This window comes from Lepidochelys kempii, chromosome 1, assembly GCF_965140265.1.
Source record: "Lepidochelys kempii isolate rLepKem1 chromosome 1, rLepKem1.hap2, whole genome shotgun sequence".
In the NCBI taxonomy this organism is placed as follows: Eukaryota; Metazoa; Chordata; order Testudines; family Cheloniidae; genus Lepidochelys; species Lepidochelys kempii.
In genome coordinates this window covers 44,655,072-44,676,065 of record NC_133256.1, presented here as the reverse complement: position 1 = coordinate 44,676,065, position 20,994 = coordinate 44,655,072, and the positions used below count along the sequence as shown (strand labels likewise).

Sequence of the window (20,994 nt, the reverse complement as noted above, 5' to 3'; positions counted from 1 at the left end):
ACACCACCATAACATTAATTTGAAGTCTAGCCTACACAGTGTTGTCATTCTTGCAACAGTATTTCCAGAAACAAAATAATTCAAGATGGCAACTGCAACCATTTCAAAGGGAGGCTGGGGATGTAAAATATTGGACATATCCAGAGGGTTTCTAGATACCCAAAGTTTCCTGTAAATAAAGCTTTCTGTGCACATTTGGCCAACCATCCTTTGGAATTATGCTGTTGACCTTCTAACAAATACAGGAGATAAATTTTAAATTAAAATTCAGGTTGTCCAGTTAAAATTTAAAAAGCCAGAATATGCAAAAGTTAAGGTTTCTAAAGCAACAGTAACTTGGTCACATTGTATTTATGCAATATTTTATTCCTGTTTTTCTTGTTAAATATGTAGCTTAATATGTAATAATTTGTGCTAGCAAATATACATAATATACAACATTTTGCCCATAGTTCGTAAACATTATAAAGTGCTTTTAAGTGATGCTCTTCAAACATCAGGTCATTTTATTGGGCTGAATGGTGGCTTTCCCATGAGCCCACAGTAAGGAGCAATGCATTGTTGTGCTCACTCTGGAGAAGCCCAGGGGGAGACTGTGATCCAGAGAGAGTGAGTCCCTGTTGCTTTGGGGAGGGAGTAAAGTGAGCTGGGCCTTTACCACCCACTGCCTGTCCCTTTTTGCTCCCCCATGCAAGGGAGGGACATGTCATGTATGTGGAGCCTGCTCTCCCTCCCACACTGCTACTCATGATGCAGATAGCCAGCTCAGGAGCCCTCATGTCCCCTTACGTCCTGCTCCAGAGCACTAGCCAGTTATCATTTATTTTACATACTAGTTGCCCTAATACATAACTTAGTTTACTCGAATCCGTACCAAGTATAATCTACATGCACAGGAATGAAATCCAGTTATTACAAGCATACAGTGGTGGACTCTCTCACAGAACCCATTAACAAAGGCATGAGGTTGACGGCTTTCCCTCATAGAGCCTTGCTTGAAGGGACTGACTACAGAATGAAAATTATGAGTAAAATGGTGGGTAAAATGATTTGTGAAAGAGTAAATCTGGGAAAGAATTGAACCTTCTTCTTTATAGTTTAATAAACATGCCCCAGTTATGTCACAGAAAACAAATACTAACTTTTAGGTAAAATCCAAATTTTCTTCTTATTAAATTAACTACAATGTGATTATGACTAGCTAGCCATGATATAACTGGCCAGAGTGACATACTAGAGGGCTTAGGGCATGTCTCCACTGCAAAGAAAAACCTTCAGCACTGAGTTTCAGAGCCCTGCTCAATTGACTTGGGCTTGAAGGGCTCGGGCTAAAGGGCTAAAACTAGCAGTGTAAACATGTCCACTGGGGATGGAGCCCAGGGCTCTGAAACCTGGTGAGGGGGGAAGCCTTGGAGCATGGCATCCAAGCCAAGTGGGAATGTCTACATGACAATTTTTAGCCCCGTAGCCTGAGGCCCACAAGCCCAAATCAATTGAGCTCTGAAACTCGCTGCTGCAGGTTTTTCTTTAAAGTGCAGAAATACCCTTAGATACTACAGTAATGGACACCATGGAAAACCCTACGGTAGTAGCTAGATGCTGCTAGTAGAACTGGATGATATTTTTTTGACCAAAACTTTTTTTCAGCAGAAAAATGCAGATTTGGCAACACTGAAACATGTTGTGGGTTCCTATTGATTCTGTCAAATTGTTTCAAGCAACGAAAATAAAAGTAAAATAAATAAATCAAATCAAAGTCAGGAAAACCTGAAATGTTTCAGTTTGAGGTTTTCAAAATGAAATGTGTGTATTTTCCTATTGGAAATGACTTGTTTTCAAATTTTCTTTAATTTTATTTTTTCTTAATTTAAAATGTAGAAAAAAAATGCTTAAAATTGAAACAGAACGTTTTGGTTTGGGAAGGAAAAATGTGTTGCTTGACCTAAAACAATTTTTTTTTCCATTTCAATTTACCAAAACTATTGAAAAATGTTATTCATGGTTCAATTTGAAATTTATTTTATTTCTTATTCTTTGAAATTGCCAGTGAATCAAAAAAAAAATCCATCATTTGCCCAGCTCTAGCTGCTAGGTTCTTGCTTGGGCTAGTTAACTCCCACCTTCAGGGTATTATAGGGGAATATCATATAAAATTGCACATAAAACTTGACAATAAAGAAAAAGAAAGAAAAGAAAATCCAAGGCAAAGCAAAGGCACATCAGCCCGTTCAGTTTGTGTGGCTTCCAACGAGGCTTGCATGCCTTCATGCCAATGAAAAAACCATAATCATTTCAAAATTAGTAATTTCAAAAGTTAGCAATTAATCCCAAATGCCATCATCAGCAATCCTTTCCCCCAAAAGGAAGATACTATAACAAATGAAACAAGCCTATGATCCTGAGATGAGAAATAAGGAGTCATTGAAATGGAAGTTCTCAATTTCCGAAATGCTCACATTCAGCTTCAGTCTTTTACTGAGCAGAACATTTTCCTATATCATGGTAACTAAATACAATAGACTGGCCACTTTGTTGTACACAAAGTTTCTGAGTAAAGGAAGTCAAAATTCAAACCCAGCTTCTGAAGCTGCTGCTTTCAGATGAGATAAGTCTCTCTTCGTCTTCTTCAAGGCTGGGGGATAGCCTAGAAAGACTGCATCCTTGGAGCCCAAATTTAAACTATGGAGCTTGTTTAAATGTAATGTTCCCATTCTTCACACTGGAGAGTCATCCCTGACTGATTCAATTTGTAGACGAATGAGGTGGATAGATTTCCTTCCTGGTAGTCTCAAAGTAGATATGCGCAGTATTATTGTAAGAAGAAAATACTTCAGCCAAACAGCATAAATTGCCATCTCTCTGCTCCTTTTCAAGTACGCCTGCTAATCTCACTTTTAATTTTATCCTTATTCTCAGATTGTCAAGTGTGGTAGAGGGGTTTTTAAACACAGCAGAAACCAGGCCATTCACCAAAGCCACAGAGTTCTTCATGTCTGTTATTCTCACATCCAGTTTCTGGATTTTACCTGACACTGATGCTATTTTGTTTTATTGGCATTGGATAAAGAATTCTGCGCATTATCCAGTCTTTGTACAAGGAGAGAGGAGCTATTTTCAAATAAATGGTTCTAGCTGCTGAATACCAGGTTCAAAGGAAAAATAATTACAGAAACAAGAAAAAAATCAGATTCAGACTTAGGAGTTTCAACTTGACTCCCACGGCCCCTAAATAATATAATTACTCTTAATACATTTTGAATAGAAATCCAAAACCTGCTGTGAAGATCAGATCACTCACTCTTGCACTCCTTTTTTTCAGCTGTAATAGGAAAAACTGTTTTGTTTATGTTCTTTTGTAGAGAAATGGCATCACTTTATTTCAAGGTACTTGTGGACAGTATGGAATTAGCCGTTAGACCCAATCTCTTTGAATGGTGCTCACAACATAACTTTAAATGACTTTCCACCTGAAAAGATGAAAAATACTTCCCTTGGTCCCATTTGTACAGCCAAGACGTGTATAGCTCGCAAAAATTGGAGAATTCACACAAAAGGAAGCATTTCTTGTTTTAAAGCATTGTCCATTTTTATGGTTTATGTGGGAATTTCCACCATATTATTTGCTAAATGAGGACTTCATCTAGAGAAAACTGTGCTTTACAGAGCATGTGGATTTGGCCAGAAGAAAACTATTTAAAAAGAAAAGCCCAAACCAGCACTATTTACTACAATTCACATTTTTTTTTAATCTTTATGGACCTGATCCTAAGCCCACTGATGTCACTAGAAAGGCTTCCATTGATTTCTGTGAACTTTGGAGCAGGCCCTGTGAGATGTAGATTTTTTTTTTAAATTGATGATTTTAATACATTTTAAGGTTCCTTTTCTATTTTTCATTTTATATATATACTGTATTAATGAACAAACAAAGAAGTAGATATATATTTTGTTTTATCTTTTCAAAGTCAACCCTCTGCAGGTAAGAAATGACAGCAGCCATCAAGAGATGCTTAAACTAGCAGTGATGTATTACTTTATATTTTATAAATCTTAAGTTATTAACATTTGGAATAAGTATTTGCAATTGAGTGAAAGAAATTTACATGGGATGATCACTGTAATTGATTCAAAATGAGGTGCGAGGCAGAAAGATGGATGAGTTCCTGTATTTTTAAAGGTCTTTGAGTCTTTTATTAACCAAGCCAATCAGATTGGTTCATTCATTTACACATAGACTGGAGTGGAACATCAGGACAAAACCTGCATGTTATCACCCAGTATCACACCTAATCTTTTTGTAGATAAACAGAGTGATTTTATGACCAATGCATTTATAATTTGCAATAATAAATGAGAATAAAAATGTGCACATTTTCAAAATTCCTTCATTAGATGGCAGCTTTTATGATAGAATTTTAATATTTTGTTTACAGAAAAGGGATTTATAAATGTGACTGACTCAAGAGAAGATTTTGAGATTGATCTGTTGGAAAAGTTTTGTTTTGAAATTAAACTGAAAGCATACCCACCAATTAGATGTATATGGATTTTTTCCCAAAAATCATTTCCTTGTGAGCAAAGATACAATGCGGATGGATACAGGTACTTAACTATTCTGAATATTTGTCTGTTATAATTTGTACAAATACTTATTTTATTTTTTGTCTCTTAAACAGAAGTATTTGTTCATTTTTTTCTTTTAACGTGTAGAGTGTGGTTTTTGTTTTTAAGTTAACTGTTATTTTTTAAATATAAATAGACCGATATAGTGGTAAAGCAGTGTTACCAAAGTGTTCTGGAATATTACTTGAGTCTTCAAGAGCAACTCGGGTAAATATCTAGTGTTATCCATTTGATTAGTCTTGTGTGTTATAACAAATCCTTTCCTAAATTATGCACATAACATACCTCTTTCAATTATTTTGTTATATCCACGGAAAACTCAGTTTCTTGATCTTAGACATAATTCTCTTTTTATGAACCCATTCCAATCATCCATGACTAAATTATAACCTTTTAGGTGTTCCCTTAGTCTTATTCCATTCTTAGCTCGTGTTCCCAGTATCTTTCAGGCAGCTAAAGCCAAGCTTATTGGCATGTAATTTCCTAGACCATTAATAGATCCCTTAGGTCTTGACTACATTACAGACATTTTACTAGCTGTCCAATTCACAGATTTTTCCCATGTTACAAAAGAGGTTTTGAAAAAAATTTGTTAACTATTTTTTCTGCTACTTCCTATAATAAAGTTCTGGCATGGATTCTGTCTAGTCCTAACGATGTATCCATTCTCCAGGCTAATTTCTTGATATCATTATCTAATTTCCTTCTGTGTTTCCTTTCAACATTGCAAACTAAAGTCATACAGCAGTCTAACCTCTAACTTTGTGAAAAGTCAGGCAAAAAGTTAACGTTTTAGCAATGTTAACTACTCTTGTCTATGCATGGCCTCTGCCAGGTCTGAGGACATAATGCTCCTGTGCTGATTTCTTGTTCCTCATATTCTTAAAACATTTAATTTTTTGCTTAAAACTCTGTTGCAATCTTGCTTTCACTTTTTAGCTTTGCTTTCTTTATCATTTTGTTACACTTCACTTTAGTCTTAAGCCTTTTTGGTCCTATTTTGTAACAGACTTGGCTATTCATCTGAATCAGGTTGGTTATTTGGAGTCAGACCTTCATATGGTGCAGAGACAGCACAGATCAGCCTGGTAAATGATCTTGTCCTGGCAATGGAGGCAAGAGATCTGTTTTTGTTGATAGCGTTCATTTTGTCAGCAGACTTTGGTAGAGTTGTTTACTGGGTCTTGGTGACTAATCTGCAGTCCCTGGTGTGAGTAGGCTGATCTGTTCTTCTGATCTGATCTGATCAGTGGTTAAGATAATTTCTGGAGATGAGCTTGCTAAAGGTAGTCATGAGCATTTACTCATCCTTGTCCAAGAGATACCACTTACATGCTGATGATACTCAGCTTATTTACTTTCCAGCTATTGCAGACTGTCTCCTAGCTGTCTGATTGTCTGGCAGACTGTTGTGTTTGGAGGACAGACAGTTGGTTCAACCCAGATAAGAGTAAAGGGCCAAAAATAGGATTTTTGAGGAACTGTGAGATGGTTTGGGTAACTCCGATATACAGGAGGGTGAAGTCACCACTTAATCTCAGGAATATAGAAGTCACTCTAGATTGCTTTTTCAGCATGGAAATGCATGTTGCTATCATAATCCAGAGTGGTGACCACCATCTCCAAGTTCTGTGAAAAGCCCACCCTTTTCTGTCTTTTGCAGGCCTGTCTTTGCTTGTTCACCCCGTAGTCACCTCAGGCAAGATTCTTGTAACTGAGTCCTAGTCAAGCTTCATCAATTACAGGACATAGCTGCCCAGGTGCTCCATGCACAGAACCCAGGGAATCAGTTTTGTTTAAATGTTGTTTTTAAAAAGTTTTCATTTACAGTGTCCCAGATAGTTATACTTAGTGCTTTAGATTTTCAAAGCACTGTACAGATTTCAGCCAACACAATGCCCCTGTAGGAAGGCAGGTAGTTAAGTATTATTATTGTACCCATTTTGCAGATGGGTTCAATGGACAGAAAAGTAAATATATTAAAAAATAAATATGCACTCACCTTCTATAGCACCCTGTTTGATTTCTTTTTTCAGCTTTGCATGTTTTGGTTTATGGTTGAGTAATCATCTTTCCCATCACTTCTACTTTGCTCCTTTCATATCCTTTTTATTGATTTTATTTCCTTTTTTGATTTCTGTTATTTCCTTTTCAAGTTGTTCCTCCTTATTGCATTTTATAGTAAATTTGTACTATGAACTTTGCTCCTTAACATTTAATTTCAAGCTATAAAAAATTTGGCACCATCTTTAGTTCCTCTAAGTGCTAAGAGCAACAACAGGTTCTTTCAGACTTTCCATTTTCTGTTCTCTCTTTATAAAACAAACCATATCTCTGTGCTTAGCACACTGCTGCCTTTCACTTCCTTACTATGGGTGAATCAATTCCATGAAGGCAAATGCTCTCATGTACATCTCGTTCTCTCACCTTTCCTTGTACTTACATGCGGACACCAAAGAAATGACTCTTAAAAGGCTCTTCTTCTTTCTTTCCAGTGACTAGTGATTCTTGATGCATCGATGTTTGGGTGCCCAACTGGAGACACTCTAAAGAGGGCTTGATTTTTAGAAAGTGCTGAGCACCTAGACATCTCATAAACAAATCTGTTTTTCTTTCTACCACCTATACGGTCTTGAAGGTGTCCCAGTTGAGCACTCTACAACTGAGGCACTCAAAATCAATAATCACTACTGGAAATCTTGGTCTCAGTAAGCAGGCAAAATGACACTTCTCTTCAGTGTGAATTTTCTTGCTTTAGAACCACATATGGATGGGCTGGCTTCATAACTCTGTGTTATGTGTCTTGTCTAATAAAAGCTACTTAGTTTTTTCCCCCTCTCTAGGTTTCTTTTTCAGGGCTGACTGTCTCTTTCTCCTGTACACCTACCTGCTGATTCTGGCTGTTTCTTCTCTTCTGACTGTTACAGATTTTCCTCATATGCCTGCCCTCTTTACCCCTATTCACTGATTGAAACTCTTCTAGCCAACAAACCTTATTCCCTTAAGTCAGGACATCTGTACCCTAAAGCAGGGGTTCTCAAGCATCTCCCTTAAGCACTCTTCTAACACTGATGAACCAGCAAAAGTTCCCTCTCAAATCTGGCAACAATCCAGACAAAAATAAAACAATCAAATGAACAGATTTGGGAATCACTCCCATTTCCTTTCATTACAGCACATAGTGAATGGAGTTATGTCTGGAGACATAGTGTTATGTCTGGAGACTGGTTTTACATTTCTTTATTCAGAAAATTTTTATTTTGGATTCTTTGTTAACAACTTGATTTTTAAAAAAATATTTGAATCTTGACTACATTTAATCTGTAAATGTGCTTAAGCATTTTACCTCCTTTTCTCAACAGCATTTCTTCAAGGTTCTGTGATCATAAGTATCAGTCTGGGGAATATGTATTCTATGCAGAAAATGATGATACGTATGTGAATAAAACAATGATGTTGTATGTGAAACGTAAGTAAAAAATGCACAGGTTTGATTAAATCTATGGGTGAGAAATCCTGATCCCTTTGAAATCAATCAGTTGAATTTTTGCCATTAACTTCAATGGGGCCAGGAATTCACGCAATATGTTGTTTCTTTCCCACCCCTCTTTCATCCTCCTAAAAAAAAAAGTTACAATTTATCACCTTGTAGATCAGGAATTTTTCAGATAGTAAGAGTGAACTATAACTAGATGTCAAATACATTAGACAATACAAAAAAGCAAACTTTTTAAGCGGGAAAAAGGGTGGGTAAGTGGGAATTTTGAGATTTAACCAATAGTAAGGTGGCTTGCTAATGTCTTCTGTTTCCTAATGTCTCCCATGTAACTGTTTTTATTTGTGCATCTCATAAACAAGCCTGTTTTTCTTTCTACCACCTATTTGGGAGATTTTTTTTTTACTTGCATATTGCAGATTTTGGAGTACAGTAAGGGTACATCTACATTGCAATTGGAGGTGTGAATACAGCTCAGGTGGGCATACCTGTGCTAGCCAGCGCGGCGAAAAAGAACAATGAAGACACAGTGGCACGGACCCCAGCTCTTCACTACAATTTTTCGTCAGGCTAGCTAGATCAAAGCTAGCACGGGTAGGCCTACTTGAGCCACATGCACACCTCGGATTGCAGTGTAGACCGACCCTCAGATAGTTTGAGTCCCAGTGAAATACTGAAAACTTGCTACCTGTCCTGAAAATATTACTGCAATGATAGAGGTAATCAAAATGGGAAAGGTTTAAAAAAGTGGGAGGGGTAAAATAACATAAACTCTTGTCAGAATTTTTTCACGCTCGTCATGTAGCAGCTGCTATCATGTGCTTCTGGTATGTCGACATTGCCTCGCAGTTTAGACTGTGGGGGTGTGAATAGCCCTTGATGCCAGCCTTGGCTGTTAGATGCCCTGCTTGTGGCTTCTTTATGCAATTCACGAGTTCACGAAATTCATCCCAGAACCCTGTGATGGGGTATATAACCCTGCCCTAGAACTAAAGATGTTAAAGAGCAACTCTGGGTCCAGATGACCCCCGCCCAGCCTCACCTGCAGAGCATGCTCCAGATGGAGGTGGAGCTTAAAAGAAAGGCAGACAGCTTAGAAGGGGACTAACAAGGCAGGGAGCTCCTGAGACAGGATGCTGCAAAAGCCATTCTTGAAAAAGGGGTGCCTACTGGTTGCACCCAGACAGACAGGAGGGGCAGTTAGTACCATTTTTCCAATACCTATTTGCTACAAACTGCAAAACTTGGCCAGTAAAGGGTAAGAAGTGGCCCAAGGAAGGCAGCGTTAAGGTGCTCTTGGGTGCCAGATCCCAGTGGAGTGACAGGGCCTGGGCTCCCCTACCCCGCCCCCCTCTGCATTAAGAAGGGACTTATCCCGTGACACTTCCAACAAGCGCTGACCATCACAAACCCATGAACATTTAGTACCTGTCAGTGCTGCACTGTCATGAGTTATGTGCTGCATCCAATATCTTTTGCTGAACATTCTCAGTCATCTCAGCTTTGCTACGTGTTAGTCATGTCATGTCAGTGCTTTACATTAACTGTCAACAAAAGAAATGCTCTTCACTGGGAGCCAGGCCATCAGAATTTGCCTTTTCATGTGGAGCATAGTTTGGAGGAATGATCGTGTTGGGGTTGGCAGTCAGGAAGTTCTGAGTTTTAATCCTCGCTCTACCACTGATTCACTGTGAGACCTTGGGTCAATTACTTCAAGACCTCTGTCTCCATTCCGTTATACATACAAAGGAAATAACAGTACTCACTTACCTCACAGGGGTGCTGTGGAGATAAACGTGGCCCCCGGTGATGGGATGCTTTATAAATACCGCAGTAGATTTTAATCATTTTGGGTGTGGTGTAACCATAGGGGTTGGAACTAGGGGCGTTGAAGTGGTTTCCATCATATACAGGGTTTAGAGTTTGGTTCAGTGGCTCTCAGCAGCCCCACGATACAAATTGTTCCAGCCCCCCTGGGTGTAACCCTATAGACATAACTGTATTATTGACTAAAGTATTGTGCTATGTTTGTTACAGGGAGACCTGAAGTAACAATACAGTCAACATCAAAAGATATTTCTTGCTTCTGTGATAGTTACCCTGCACCATCTTGGACCTGGAGGAAATGTCTAGGACCCGATTCTTCTAAGTAAATACAGACATTTTCTGTCCTTTTTAAAAATTTCTATGATCTTATCTGTGATGTTTCTTTGCCTAAAAAAGACTAGCCAGTGACTAGGATACTGTAAGATGAACTTTGAGGTACATGCAGTGATGAGCTGCCAAAATCTTAACAACCGGTTCCCTCCTCACCCCACGAGGGGGTCATGGCCCACCCCAGCCCCCCCGGGACTCCTGACCCATCCAACCACCCGTGTTCCTTGATGCCTCCCCCAGGACCCCTGCCCCATCCACCCCCTCCCCTGTCCCCTGACTGCCCCCAGAACCGGGCGGGAGGGTCTCGTGGGCCACCGTAGTGGGTACCCACCCCACCCCTAAGAGCCAGAGGGACCTGCCGGGGGGCGAGGTGGGAAGTCCCGGCTGTGCTTACCTGGGGCAGCTCCCAGGAAGCATCTGGCAGGTCCCTCCGGCTCCTAGGGGTGGGGGAGCGTAGCTAGAGGGGAGTGGGGGAGCGGCCGCTCCCCCCACTGATCACATCAAAAGTGGCGCCGTAGGTGCTGACTCCGTGGGCGCTCCGGGGCTGGAGCACCCACGGGGAAAATTTGGTGGGTGCAGAGCACCCACCGGCAGCTCCCCACCCCGCGCCTGGCCCCAGCTCACCTCCGCTCCACCTCCGCCCCTAAACACACCGCCCCACTCGGCTTCTCTGCCCCCCACCACCACCACCGGCTTCCTGTGAATCAGCTGTTCGGCAGGAAGCCGGGGAGGGCTGAGAAGCAGGTGGCGGCTTCGCGCTCAGGCCCAAGGAGGCGGAGGTGAGCTGGGGCAGGGAGCGGTTCCCCTGCACAGCCCCCCTCCCCCCCCCAGTTACCTGCTGCGGCGCGGCCAGCCCTCCTCGCACCCCCCGCCCCAGCTCACCTCCGCTTTGCCTCTGCCTCCCTGGGCCCAAGTGTGAAGCCGCTGCCTGCTTCTCAACCCGCCCCAGCTTCCCGCACGAACAGCCGATTCGCGGGAAGCCTGGGGGGGGCGGAGAAGCAGAGCGGGGCGGCGCGTTCAGGGGAGGAGGCGGAGGCGGAGTGGAGGTGAGCTGGGGCCAGGGGTGGGGCGGGGAGCTGCAGGTGGGTGCTCTGCACCCACCAAATTTTCCCCTTGGCTTCTCCAGCCCTGGAGCACCCATGGAGTCAGTGTCTAAGGTGCCACTTTTGTCCCCCACGGAACAACCGGTTCTAAAAGGGCTTCTAAATTTAACAACCGGTTCTAGTGGACCGGTGTGAACTGGCTCCAGCTCACCACTGGGTACATGTAAAATAATAGTCTAGTACAGGGATGAATCAGACTAAATTAGAGTTTTTCCTTGATTTTAATAGAAGCAACATCAGGCCCATAAGCATGTGTATCTGAAGCTCTTTATATTGAAATAAACACAGATGTGTCTATAGCAATAGTTAGACATTAATTTAATTGCACATTGTCCCAGTATGAATACTGGATTCCATATAAGCTTCCCTTGGTGCATTTAGTGATCCTAATGAATCAAAGTATCAGGAGCAGTGGATTTGCCAGGGAAAACATCAAAGTCCCATTATAAATTTTGTTTTGTGATCTGACTAGCCCTCTGCCGATTCAAGAATTGCTAACTCTCAGATGTTAAAGTGACTGGTAGATACCCAGGAAGAAAGTTGTGTATGTACTACTACACTCTTATTAATCTCTCCTCATATGGAAGTTGTTCCATACCCCAATCATTTTTGTTGCCCTTTCTGTACCTTTTCCAGTTCCAATAGATCTTTTTTGATATGAGGCGACCAGATCTGCACCCGGTATTCAAGATGTGGGCGTACTGTGGATTTATATAGCGGCAATACGATATTTTCTGTCTTATTAGCAATCCCTTTCCTTATGATTCCCAACATTCTGTTGGCTTTTTTGACTGCCGCTGGACACTGAGTGGATGTTTTCAGGGAACTATCCACAATGACTCCAAGATCTCTTTCTTGAGTTGTAACAGCTAATTTAGACCCATCATTTTATATGTATAGTTGGGATTATGTTTTCCAAGGTGCATTACTTTGCATTGATTGACATTGAATTTCATCTGCCATTTTGTTGCCTAGTCACCCAGTTTAGTGAGATCACTTTGTAACTCTTCGCAGTATGCTTTGGACTTTATCTATCTATCTATCTATCTATCTATCTATCTATCTATCTATCTATCTATCTATCTATCTACCTAATGTACACATGTATAATGTATGTAGCTGTATATATCATCATGTATAATAATATAGTGAAAATCAAGCCGAGCAATACTCTCCTCTCTAGCATGAACATCAGCCACCTCTCATGATTTGGCCTCCCCAAAACCCTGTGCAAGTTGTAACAATCATAACTGGACCTCATTTCTTTTTAGTTGTACAGAAGAAATCACAGAAGGGATTTGGAGTGACACACATGAGAGGGAAACCTTCGGGTCCTGGCATTCCAGCAGCATTTTAGTTATACAGGACAAAGTGATAGGCTTTTCTGTTGAGTGCTGTGCAAACAATTCTGTTGGCTCATCCTGTGCAAAGAGATTCATTAACCAACAAGGTACTGTACCGCTACTGAGACAGTGCAGGCCATCTCAAGTTAATTAAAGACTACAAAGAGAAAACTGTGTCATCATCTATATTTTTGGTTCATATCTGAACATTCTTTGCAAATAAAATATAGGATTCCACACAGGCTGTGAGTGGAATTGTGGGTAAAATTTGTGTCTCTTCTGGCATGATCTTTTTCTTAAGTTCAGTGATATAACGTTTGGGATCAAATCTAGCAGTCCCAAAGCAGACTACTCCTCCATTAAAGTCAGCTGCAGAATCACGCCCTGTGAATCTAGAGTCCTGCTTTTTATTCCTATGAGTAAGCTATACCGGGAAATTAAGTTACAAATTGATGTGCAGTCCCTTTTGCTTATGGAAATATATGAGATCCTCCTTTTATGTATGATTTCAAAGAAGAAGCAATGTGGCTATCAGATCATGTTCTGTTCAGATGTCTTCTCTGAGACTAAAGATCTACAGCCCATAGGTATTGCATAAGGAAAAATATTTGAGCTACAGAAAATAACATGCAGTGTTATTTAGGAAGAGGGCAAATTTTTAATTTATTCAGTTTGAACATAAAGATTTCCTTTGACTTGAAGAGACAAGATATTGTCTTAATTCAGTACATGTATTGACCATGAGTGATAGATATTACCTGGTACCATTTCACATACACACTACATAGTGTCATAAAGGATATTAAAGTTGCTCAATTTTGACCTTCAGAAGACATTTTGCAGCTATAGTAAAAAAGGAAGTAGACATAGAAGAAAGAGTAGAAGGTAGCAGAGTCAGCCTGCTTTTGTGAGAGAAGGTCACATACTTTCACCTTGAGTGTCTTAAAACCATAAAAATATAACAAGGAAAAGGCAGGGAATTCCGATTTTAATACCATTAGTTACTGAGTCATTTTAATTTGTCTTTGTGACACCCAGCCTGGTAGTGATCTGCATCTGCACTGATTAGTGGTGTACGTAGGCTGGACTGTCTATGAGAACATGTGTAGAATACATTTAAGGATTATGAATCCAGTCTTCTAAGGTCTAATATTTTGAATTTAATGAACAATGAATTTATGTAAGCATGTGTCAAACATAACTAGTTTACACTGGAGTATACTGTATGGATGGCACACACTGTATGCTGGTGTTAATTTTCTGAATGGGCAAGGATGTATTTATCTGTATGATGAAAAACTTAGACCTGGTCATTTTGGCATTATGTTGTTAACTGGGCAATAGCAGAGCAATACTCTAAGCAGGTTTGGTGTAATTGGTCCTCAGTTAACTGGTGGCTCTATTATATCTGCATTGAGGCAGGGGTTATGCAGTGAACCTTGGAATAACTTCTTATTTGTTTGGCTGCTTGTCTTTAGATTCACAGGGATCTGGGCAACATGCCATGATGGCATCTGGTTGAACAATGATGCCCAAGGGGTTAAAGAGTCATATAACATTCACTTTTTGAATGAAAATAAGTTTCAGACTTATCCAGTTTATAAGTATTGCCCATCTTGTTTTGTTAAGAATACAACTCATTTACAGTGCCAATTGAGGCCTGACCCAAAGACAGTTGAAGTCAATGGGGGTACTTCCATTAAACACCTCTTCCTGCAGTAGAATCAACAAGAGGGGGCTCAGGGGAAGAAATATTTATGACTATCCTCTTAGGGCTTCCTCCCAGTTCATTCCACTTTGGGCTGTCAGTCTGTCCCATGTGGAATGGATCATGGTGCCGACCAGGGATCCAAAGGAGATCAGGTGCATCTATGTGGAGATCTTTTGCCTTCACTCTGGCTCCTAGTCCCCAGCATTTTCTTTGCTACCTGGCAGCATAGCGACATTACCAGAGACTCCCCAGGCTGCAGGGGGCCTCATTAAAAGTATCTTCCCATCACAGACATGATAAGCTGTGTGGTGGAAAGGGGGAAGAATGTGTATTCTCCCAGCTCCACCCTCACCCAGTTCTGGGCCACCTAGACCCTGCCCCTCCCTCTGCATACATCTTTGCACCTTGGGTCACCTCTATTGCAGAGGCAACTGAACCCTCCTTCATATGGGAGTTGGTCGATCCACATACAGAGGATCTTACTCATGTACCAAGTTTTGAAGGGCATGATCTGGCTCCCTGAGAGATGTTGACCACCTGTAATTCCCATTGGCAATTCTCAGGCCAAAAGGGAATGGAAAATAGTGGAGATAATACACACACGACAGATTTCACTCTGTTCCTCGTAACTTGACATTACATTCCAGTTCTGATTCATTGTTTAATAACATGTATCTTTTTAAATTACAGGAGCTGTTTTTTCCCTCCAAGATAATGTTTCATTCTATGCAACTACTGGATTTTGCCTTCCATTTATAACTGTTTTGCTTATATTTATTTTTCATAAATACAGAAAGGTAAAAGCAAAAAACTTAAATGAATGCTCTCCACTCCCCTCTCTTGGAAATCTATTTCTCTGTTGGACTAATACAATTTTTCCATTTCTGAAGCAATTTAGATATGAAAGCCAAATGCAAATGATACAGATAGTTGGTCCTTCAGATAATGAGTACATCTACATTGATTTCAGTGAATTTGAATATGATCTCAAGTGGGAGTTTCCAAGGGAAAATCTGGAATTTGGTGAGCAATCTGCTATGTAAACCATGAAATCACCGTATTAGTTTGCATTGCACTAAACTAGAAATCACCTTAACTAATTTTGTCTTGTAGGGCAGGCACTTGGCTCTGGTGCCTTTGGAAAAGTGGTGAATGCTACGGCTTATGGAATTAGTAAAACTGGAGTTTCAGTCCAAGTTGCAGTCAAAATGCTAAAAGGTACAGTAAATCAAAAGAAAGATACTACTCTCACAAGCAGTGATTTACTGTTTGTGTTTTAAAGTAGAAACAGCGCCAGAAGCCCCTCTAAATCAATTCCCTTAAATCCTTCTATACTTCAATACTTACTTAGCTCTAAAAATTATTCCTTTTGCATATTCTTATTGCTGCATTTTGTAGTTTATTCCATGTATTAACTAAGTTCTAGAGTGTGTCTCTAAGGCACAACCAATAGTATGGGAAAGGGTAGAACTCTGCCACTCCAGGGGGGCACTGGGAGGCATTCACCCTACAGGGAAGGACTCCTGGGCCTCCCACATGGCAAAGGTTGCATACCTGCTGCAGCATCCTTTCATAGGTTACATCCTTCTCTTCCCAATGCGGCTGGCCAGCTCTGGTGACTTGGGGATTTGGAGGCAGCTTAGTTAACAGCTCTGTTTTGGACCTGCTACTCACAGATGCTGTCTTAGTCTGCATTACCCAGCTGGGTCTTGTCTTCCCTGCTCTGCAGGCCATTTAGTTTCTCAGCTGTTCCACAGCTGTAAAGAACTTGTCCCCATCAAACCAGTGGGATGTAGTGAGGTCCTGCCTCCTGTGATATGGTCACCCAGTACCCCAACTGCCATATATGGCATTCAGAGGTGGAAACATGTACTCCATCCAGAAAAGAAGGCAGGGCTTAACTGACAGGTAGTGTCAGCCCTGAGAGGGCTTCCCACAAGGCCAGTCCTGAGAGCGCTTCCCACCTTTGAATTCTAGGAGGGCTCTCCCACTGGAGAAACCAGCTCTGCCATGCAATTCATCCCCCTTCATGCTGTGGTAGGGCAAAGTTTTAGCTCTAGTAACTTTTTTAAAGTTCTTTCTATATTTGATTGATATAGAGAGAGTGCTTCCTGTTCATGAGGTAATGGGACATTATTTTGGGCTAAATGAACTCTGATGCAAAGGAGATGTTTATCAGCACAGGGTACCATTTTTACTGAGTGAACAGAAAACACCTTCATTTTGTTGTTACACTGAAATATACTTTCCATTTTCTCACCCTTACTCTCTGATTGGCTACTATGTTTCCCTCATCTCCACGGACTACTGCCTTCAAAACAGACATGTCTGCCTCAGTTTCTTACCCATCCAATACCTCCCCTTCTCTTGCATAATGAGGAGTTATTAGTTCCTCTCTCTCCAACTAAGAGTAATTAAATTAATAAATTAAATTTTATTTATTATCTAGAGTTAGGTGAGTTGAGTTTGCATAATGATTCTACATTTATTGAAAAACAGACATAAAGTCATTATTGAAATGATGGTACACTAATTGGCTAATAATTATTGGAATCGGAATGCAATTATTGGTACACTTTATGGTGGATGAGAAATCATAGACACAGACTCCCTCACCCAATCTGAGTGCAGGGAATTGCATAAATGAGAAATAAGTTATGAGTCAGTAGTTGTACTGCTTCTCTATATTGTAACTGAGACAATTCCATATCAGTTTAAGTTGTAAGCTATGGTTTCCTCGAAATTGCATGATCCAGTTTTGAATCAGGAGAGACAATATGGAAAAATTATGGGCCAAATTCTGCTCACAGTTACAACTGTTTAAATCCAAAGTACCCCTACTGAACGTGTTTCAATGTTATAGCAATATAAACTTAGAAAGGAATTTGGTTCTATATCTGTCTCCCTGTCTCATATTTAAAGCAAATTCTGGCTACTTCTCAGAACCTGCCAACCGTTCTTTATTTTATCACTTTCATAATATCTGTTTTTCAAGACCACAAAATCATCTCACAAAGCTTGTAGCTAGAACACAAACACACACAGAGAGAGAGAGAGAGAGAGAGAGAGAGAGTTCCAGCTGTGATAGATAGCAGATAGAATATCTATTTATCTTAAAGTATTACTCTTTAGAACAATTTTCTACACAGTCACAGCTTTATATCAATGGGATTAATCTAAAAGGAAAGCTTTCTATGCCGCACAGAACCAAAACTTTTTAGGTTTCAAAGTCTAGCCTGTAAATATTTTTCTAAGTTTGTGTTGCTGTTGTATTTACAGAAAAATCTGACCCTTCTGAAGAAGATGCTCTAATGTCAGAGCTCAAAATGATGACTCATATTGGAAGCCATGAAAACATTGTGAATCTATTAGGGGCTTGCACCACGTCAGGTAATAAACACCACATTGAAATATACTAACCTAAATCAATGTAAAGAAGACTTCTGAATGGAATACAAATACCTCAAAAATCGGCCATTAGCAGCAATATGAAGCATCTGTGAACACTGATAAATCCCAAATCCCATGGTTAGTTTGTTATTTCCAGTGTTGTGCTATGCAGTGGCCCAGATGCAGAAAATAAAGTGAGGGTAAAACGAAAGAGAATCTAAGGGCTTGTCTACACACAAAAATTGTACTACTTTAACTACACTGGTACAGTTGGTATAATTAAAATAGCACAGCCCACCTCCTGTGGATGCAGTTATACTGGGATGAATGTGTTTATACTGGAACAGTTAATTCCTGTGAGGAAAGGGGAAGAAGCAAATATGGCATAAGGCACCTTTATATCAATATAACTATGTCCACACTGGGGGGTTGTACCTATTTATTTTTTGCAGTAGAAAATCACCAAAATAGTTACATTGGTACAAAAACTGTTTGAAGACCAACACTCAGAGGCAAAGAAGACTAGGTAGCCTGATGGACTGACAGGAAAGGAAAGAAAGTGGAGGGGGTAAAAAAATGAAATGAAAATAAGAGAGTGGAATGAAGGATGAGGAGTGAGTGAAACAGAGAAGGGAAGAGAAAGAAAAAGTAAAGAGGGGAGTGAACAGAAGAAGAGTGAGGATGGAAAAAATAAGAGGGCAGAGATTGTGGTTTACTGTTGTTCTTTATTGTTTGTATTGTGGTGGTGCCCAGGAGCTCCAGTCATAGACCAGGATCCCATTGTGCTAGCTGTTGTACAAACACAGAATCAAAAGATGATCCCTGCCCCCAGATAGCTTACAATTTAAGTAATGTAGTCGTACTGGTGAACACAGAGAGGATAAGGAAGCTATATAGTGTGAGCAGGGCCAAGATTCTACCTGGTGTTTGTATTTGTAATTGATTTGTTACATCCATCACACTGAAAAATAGGAAAGATTTGAGCCATGGGTGGTATTTTAAGGCAGAAATAATAATAATAACAATGAAATTTAATTTCCCCAGCTCATAGGAACAATAATTCCGTCATGAAAAGAAAAGGAGGGCAGTTAAATAGATCACTGCGATTAGCTTTGAGACTGAGCCTGGGAGGATAGGGGGGATTCAGAGCCTGAGTCCAGCCCGAGCTGCAACTTCAAAGCACTGTCTACACAGCTATTTTGAGAGCAAGCCCTGCTAGCCCAAGTCTGTCAACCCAGGTCAAGAGGCTTGCTCCCAAGTGCTGTGTAAATATACTCTAAATGCCCCACCAATGAGTATGCCCACATATGTCGGCACCTTCGTTCTAGATTGTCTTAGAACAGAGTTGATTACTAGAGTGTACAGACAAAATAATAAAATACTATGAATGAAAACGGCTTAAATCAAACAACAGTAACTCAGTTTGCCAAAACAAAAAATACTGTTAAGCAGGGCCCCAAACGTGTGGGTAAAGTAATATGAAAAGCTGCAGATTTTTCTCTTTTCTCTCCAGCAGGCAGTTTGAGGGAGAAGTGTATATGTCCAAAGTCCCAGGAAGTCTCTCAAACTCTCAGAGGAAGGGGTCTGGGCTTTAGGGGAAAACCAGGTTCTTTGCCATCCCCCCAAAATCCACTATGTCATTTCCCAAAAACAGATGGACTCTACCTCATCTTTTGTGCCTACTCCGCCTTGTGTGGATGATAAGCTTCATGGATGGCACCTTCCAGTCCTGTACACTAAGGGACAGATTTTTAAAGATGCCTAAAACTCATTGTTGCCTAAAACTCATTGATTTCAATGGGTGTTAGGTGCCCACATGCCTTTGAAAATCCCACTAGGTGCCTACATACCTTTAAAAATCTGGCCTTTAGTCACTAGTGCTAGTGCTCCTCTGGTAACATTTTTGGGAGGGATCTTTGTTCCCCTTCAGTGCTCCCCAGTCCACCTTTGATGATACACATCTGGCAATGTCAGCCAGGCAAATTTTCTGAGATGTTTGCCTCATATCCATCAGTATCCATTATTTATATGGAAACTGTAGAAGGTTCAGGCATTTAATATAGACCATACATTGGGAGAAAATGTGGGTTCCTTAGGGCTTCATCAGGGATATAGAGGTGCTCCTTCCCCCCAGAAAGATTGCTTCAGTACATCCAGTATCTGGACAGTAATAGATATTCATTCTATAAACTATCTCAGGACCAGTTTACTTGATTTTTGAATACTGTTGCTATGGTGACCTGCTGAACTACTTAAGGAACAAAAGAGAAATATTTCACCGGACGTGGACAGATATCTTCAAACAGCACAATTTCAGCTTTTACCACAATTTCCACTTGGATCGAAACCCCAGGTAAAATGTTCAGTAACAGGTTGAATGATAAGTAACCTATTATCAGTTAAGCGTGTGCACTGATACAACACCCTGCAAGCTCGTGTCCCGGAACACTTTGCAAAGCGAAATGTTGAGCCTGATCCTCAACTGCTGTAAACTCACGTAATTCCTTTGAAGAGCTATGGATGGGGGCCAGTATGTAAACAAAACAAATCTCGCTTAAGGAGTGAATTGAGGAGTGTCCTTGAACAAAGAACACCAGTGAGTTCTAGGCTCATCACACGCCAATCTTTGGTTCTCTGCAGGAAGAAACCCACTGGGAATTGGCTAAAAAACGGTCCTCTTTCTGCTGTAGGTCTTCTGATTGCACTGCAAGCATCATGAAACCCCTTCTGTGGATTTTGGCATTTTAAAGGGTCATGCTAGATGTACAATAAGTAATGATTCCGTGCCAAAGGTTGTAATGGCAGTAACTGATGCCCTTTTCATTACAAAGCAGTTCACATTTAGATTATGATTTTATTTGAAGTATGCAAATTTTTTAAATATGCCCCCTACTCCAGACAGGGGACTACATTAACAAATGTGTCATATATTTCATTATGTAGAATGGATGACTTTGGAGGAATGCAACTGAGGCAAGACTCAGATTTGACCTCTGGATCAAACAGGATTACATTATATTCAGAGGAAGGTGAGAAATTAAGCATTTTCTTCTGAGTAACAATTGTAAAAAAGCAAAGTTGCTTTCTTTGTATTAGAGATGTGTATATAAATAGAGAGAAATCAATAGATCTAGATTATAGTAAAAATGTAGGGACAGATTTTTATTTTAT

The 20,994-nt window shown here is 40.3% G+C and overlaps 1 protein-coding gene across 1 annotated transcript in view; it reads left to right on the top strand.

Moving 5' to 3' along the window:
* FLT3 (fms related receptor tyrosine kinase 3) overlaps positions 1 to 20,994 on the top strand; it is a 74,311-nt gene that overhangs the window by 37,843 nt on the left and 15,474 nt on the right. The window contains exons 9-18 of the mRNA XM_073321575.1: positions 4,434 to 4,602; positions 7,986 to 8,092; positions 10,157 to 10,268; positions 12,651 to 12,829; positions 15,124 to 15,230; positions 15,324 to 15,456; positions 15,547 to 15,651; positions 17,713 to 17,823; positions 20,023 to 20,176; positions 20,767 to 20,852. Of these exons, the coding sequence (XP_073177676.1) occupies positions 4,434 to 4,602; positions 7,986 to 8,092; positions 10,157 to 10,268; positions 12,651 to 12,829; positions 15,124 to 15,230; positions 15,324 to 15,456; positions 15,547 to 15,651; positions 17,713 to 17,823; positions 20,023 to 20,176; positions 20,767 to 20,852 (1,263 nt within the window). The remainder of the gene's footprint in view (positions 1 to 4,433; positions 4,603 to 7,985; positions 8,093 to 10,156; positions 10,269 to 12,650; positions 12,830 to 15,123; positions 15,231 to 15,323; positions 15,457 to 15,546; positions 15,652 to 17,712; positions 17,824 to 20,022; positions 20,177 to 20,766; positions 20,853 to 20,994) is intronic.